The following is a 3,713-nucleotide window of genomic DNA, read 5'->3' on the forward strand; positions in this document are numbered from 1 at the left end:
TGCTGCTGCTGCTGCATACCCGCTGAGCCGCTCGGTAAACCCTAAACCCTAAACCCTAAACCCTAAACCCTAGAGCAAATATATTTATTATAAACTGAAGCAAAACAACAGAAAACAAAACCCTAAAAAAACACCAAAAAAAACAATGAATATAACAATGTAAATTCATCCGCGAGCAGCAGCAGCAGCAGCAGCAGCAGCGACAGACAACAGCAGCAACTTCTGCTGCTGCTGCTGCACAAGATCCTCTAGCTGCTGCAACAAAAGCAGCAGCAGCAGCAGCAGCAGCAATNCTGCTGCTGCTGCTGCACAAGATCCTCTAGCTGCTGCAACAAAAGCAGCAGCAGCAGCAGCAGCAGCAATTGCTGCTGCTGTTGCTGCTGCAGCTCTCTCCTCTCCCCCCATACAGAAAGGAAGAGGTACGCTCACCCCGGCCTGACAAGCATCGATGCTCCTAAACCCTAAACCCTAAACCCTAAACCCTAAACCCTAAACCCTAAACCCTAAACCCTGAAACTCTAAAACCCTAAAACCCTAAAACCCTAAACCCTAAACCCTAAACCCTCTGATAGCTAGGAAGATGCAATACGCTGAATTTGTTGATGGTCTTCTATACCGAACCCTAAACCCTAAACCCTAAACCCTAAACCCTAAACCCTAATACAGCCTTTGGCGTTTGTGACTAAACCCTAAACCCTATTTATTTCTCTCTCTATGCCGAAAAGATGTTAAAGAAACCCGTATTCTGCTGCTGCTGCTGCTCCCGCTCCTGCTCCTGCTGCTGCTGCTGCTGCTGCTGCTGCTGCTGCTGCTGCAGAGATGTCTGAGAGATGCAGCGAGAGAGTGCTGGGGTTTTGTTGGTGCTGCTCCCCCCCTCCGTCTGCATGCACGAGACAGCCCCAAACCAACGACCCGCGGCAGCACACGCAGCAGCAACACTGGAACAGCAGCAGCAACTGCAGCAGCAACTGCAGCAGCAACTGCAGCAGCAACTGCAGCAGCAACTGCAGCAGCAACTGCAGCAGCAACTGCAGCAGCAACCGCAGCAGCAACTGCAGCAGCAACTGCAGCAACAGCAGCAGTAGTAGCTTGGACAGCAGCAACAGCAGCTGCCGTAACAGCATTGGCAGCAGCAACCGCAGCAGCAACTGCAGCAGCAACTGCAGCAGCAACTGCAGCAGCATCGGCAGCAGCAACTGCAGCAGCAACTGCAGCAGCATCGGCAGCAGCAACTGCAGCAGCAACTGCAGCAGCAACTGCAGCAGCAACTGCAGCAGTAACTGCAGCAGCAACTGCAGCAGCAACTGCAGCAGCAACGAGAACAGAAGCGGAACGGGTTGCATCAACAGCAGCAGCAATGGGGGGAGCAGCAGCAGCAGCAGCAGCAATGACAGAAGCAGCAGCAAGACAGCAGAAAGCAGCAGCAGCAGCATTGTTGCAGTATACAGCAGCAGCAGCACCAACAGCAGCGACAGCAGCAACATCGCTGCAGTATACAGCAGCAGCAGCAGCAGCAGCAACAGCAGCAGCAGCAGCAACAGCAGCAACAGCAGCAACAGCTGCAGCAACAGCTGCAGCAACAGCTGCAGCAACAGCAGCAGCAGCAACAGCAGCAGCAGCAGCAGCAGCAGCAGCAGCAGCAGCAGCAGCATTTGTGTGGAATGTCTGTGCAGCTATTTTCTTGGTTCTTCTTCTGTCCCCCCCCGCGACCCGCAGCAGCTGCTGCTGCTGCGGGTTTGCTGCTGCTGCTTTTTGCTGCTGCTGGGTGATGCGTCTCCGTCTTGGGCTGCTGCTGCTGCAGTTCCTGCTCCCCTGCTCCTCCTCAGCAGCAGCAGCAGCAGCAACAGCAGCAGCAGCAGCAGCAGCATGTGGACAGCACAAGAATATCATTTATTCAGACTTGCTGCTGCAGCACCGCTGCTGCTGCAGCAGTATTGCGTTGTCTTTAAGGGTTGGCTAAGAAAGTATATAATAGAGAAGAAACTCATCGCTAGCCGCAGCAGCAGTAGCAGCAGCAGCAGCAGCAACAGCAGCAGCAGCAGCAGCAGCAGCAGCAGAAGAGGAGACAACGATTTCATTGATATACTTGAAGCAGGGGCAGCTGCAGCAGCACCTGCTGCAGTTGCTGCTGCAGCAGAAACTGCTGCAACAGCAGCAACAGAAGCAGCAACAGAAACAGCTGCAGCAGCAGCACCAGCAGCAGCAGCAGCAGCAGCAGCACATACAGGTGCTGCGCATTGGATAGAGAAGGGGGAACAGCAGCAGCAACTGCAGCAGCAACAAATGCAGCAGCTGCAGCAGAGGGAGGCGACGCAGCAGGATCAGCAGCAACTGCAGCAACAGCAGCAGCAGCAGCAGCAGCAGCAAGACAGGGAGCAGCAGCAGCACCTGCAGCAGGAACAGCAGCAAACTCGATGCCAGCAGCACCAACAGCAGCAGCAGCAGCAACAGTTGCAGGTACAGCAGCAGCAGCAACAGCAGCAGGATACACTGCAGCAAGGGCAGCAGCAGCACGAACAGCAGCAGCAGCAGCAGCAGCAGGAAGAACAGCAGCAGCAGCAGCAGCAGCAGGAGTTACATCCGCCCAAGAGATACCGCTGCGATATTGAGGTTGCTGCTGCAGCAGCAGACACTGCCCCGCAAGCAGCAGCAGCAGCAGCAGCAGCAGCAGCAGCAACAGGAGCAGCAGCAGCAGCAGAAACAACAGCAGCAGCAGCAGCAACAGAAGAAGCAGCAGCTGAAGCTGCTGCAGATGCTTCTCCCCCCCCACCCTCTCCCCGTAGCTGCAGCGATGAGGATACCTCTCCAGCAGCAGCAGCAGCAGCAGCAGCAGCAGAAGCAGCAGCAGCACCAGCAGCAGCAGCAGCAGCAGCAGCAGCAGCAGCAGCAAAAGCTCATCAGGATCGCTCACATTGTGGGGGGGGAGATGCTGAGGAGGTCCCTGCAGCAGCACATCTGCTGCAGCAGCAGCTAAGCAGCTTCATTAGAGCGCATGCAACAGCAGCAGCAGCAGCAGCAGCAGCAGCAGCAGGAGCAGCAGGAGGAGCAGCAGCATATGACCCGACAGAGGGAGAAGCAGCAGCTGAAACCGAAGCAGCAACAGTAACAACAACAACAGCAGCAGCAGCAGCAGCAGCAGCAGCAGCAACAGCAGCAACAGCTTTCATACGTCGCTGCACGCAGCAGCAGCAGCAGCAGCAGCAGCAGCAATGGAGGGGGCCCCTGGGGGCCCCGCCTAAACCCCCGCAGCTGCAGCCAAAGGTTGCAGCATGGGAGCAGCAGCTGAGAGAAGAGAAGCAGCAGCAGCAGCAGCAGCAGCAGCAACGGCAGCAGCAGCAGCAACAGCAGCGACAGAAGCAGCGGGGAGCAGCATTGTTTGGGGGGAGTGTACCCTGGACCCTTATAGACCCTGCTGCAGCAACTGCTGCTGCTGCTGCTGCTGCTGCTGGACCGCCTCCTGCTGCAGCAGCTGCTGCTGAGGTTTCTGCTGCTGCAGCACTTGCTGCTGTTGCAGCAACTGGAATCCCGACAGGAAGCAGAACAGCAGCAGCAGCAGCAGCAACAGCAGCAGCAGCTGCTGCTGCTGCAGGCGGAGATGCAACAACTCCTCCTGCAGCAGCAAGTGCTGCAGCACCTTCTGCTTCTGCTGCTGCTGCTGTTGCTGTTGCTGCTGCTCTTGCTGTTGCTGCTGCTGCTGCCGTTGCTGCTGCTGT

The 3,713-nt window shown here is 56.5% G+C and overlaps 2 protein-coding genes across 2 annotated transcripts in view; one reads left to right on the plus strand and one right to left on the minus strand.

Annotated features, from left to right (window-relative positions):
- EMH_0035870 (uncharacterized protein) overlaps positions 1–3,106 on the plus strand; it is a gene marked incomplete at both ends in the record, with an annotated part of 3,639 nt that extends 533 nt beyond the window's left edge. The window contains 4 exons of the mRNA XM_013495017.1: positions 1–34; positions 818–1,663; positions 1,951–2,937; positions 3,002–3,106. Of these exons, the coding sequence (XP_013350471.1) occupies positions 1–34; positions 818–1,663; positions 1,951–2,937; positions 3,002–3,106 (1,972 nt within the window). The remainder of the gene's footprint in view (positions 35–817; positions 1,664–1,950; positions 2,938–3,001) is intronic.
- A 294-nt stretch (positions 3,107–3,400) lies between these two features.
- Positions 3,401–3,713, minus strand: part of EMH_0035880 (uncharacterized protein) — a gene marked incomplete at both ends in the record, with an annotated part of 1,284 nt that continues 971 nt past the window's right edge. Inside the window, one exon of the mRNA XM_013495018.1 lies at positions 3,401–3,711. Within this exon, the coding sequence (XP_013350472.1) occupies positions 3,401–3,711 (311 nt within the window). The remainder of the gene's footprint in view (positions 3,712–3,713) is intronic.

This window comes from Eimeria mitis, genomic scaffold (assembly GCF_000499745.2).
Source record: "Eimeria mitis Houghton genomic scaffold, Emh_scaff1385, whole genome shotgun sequence".
Taxonomy (NCBI): Eukaryota; Apicomplexa; class Conoidasida; order Eucoccidiorida; family Eimeriidae; genus Eimeria; species Eimeria mitis.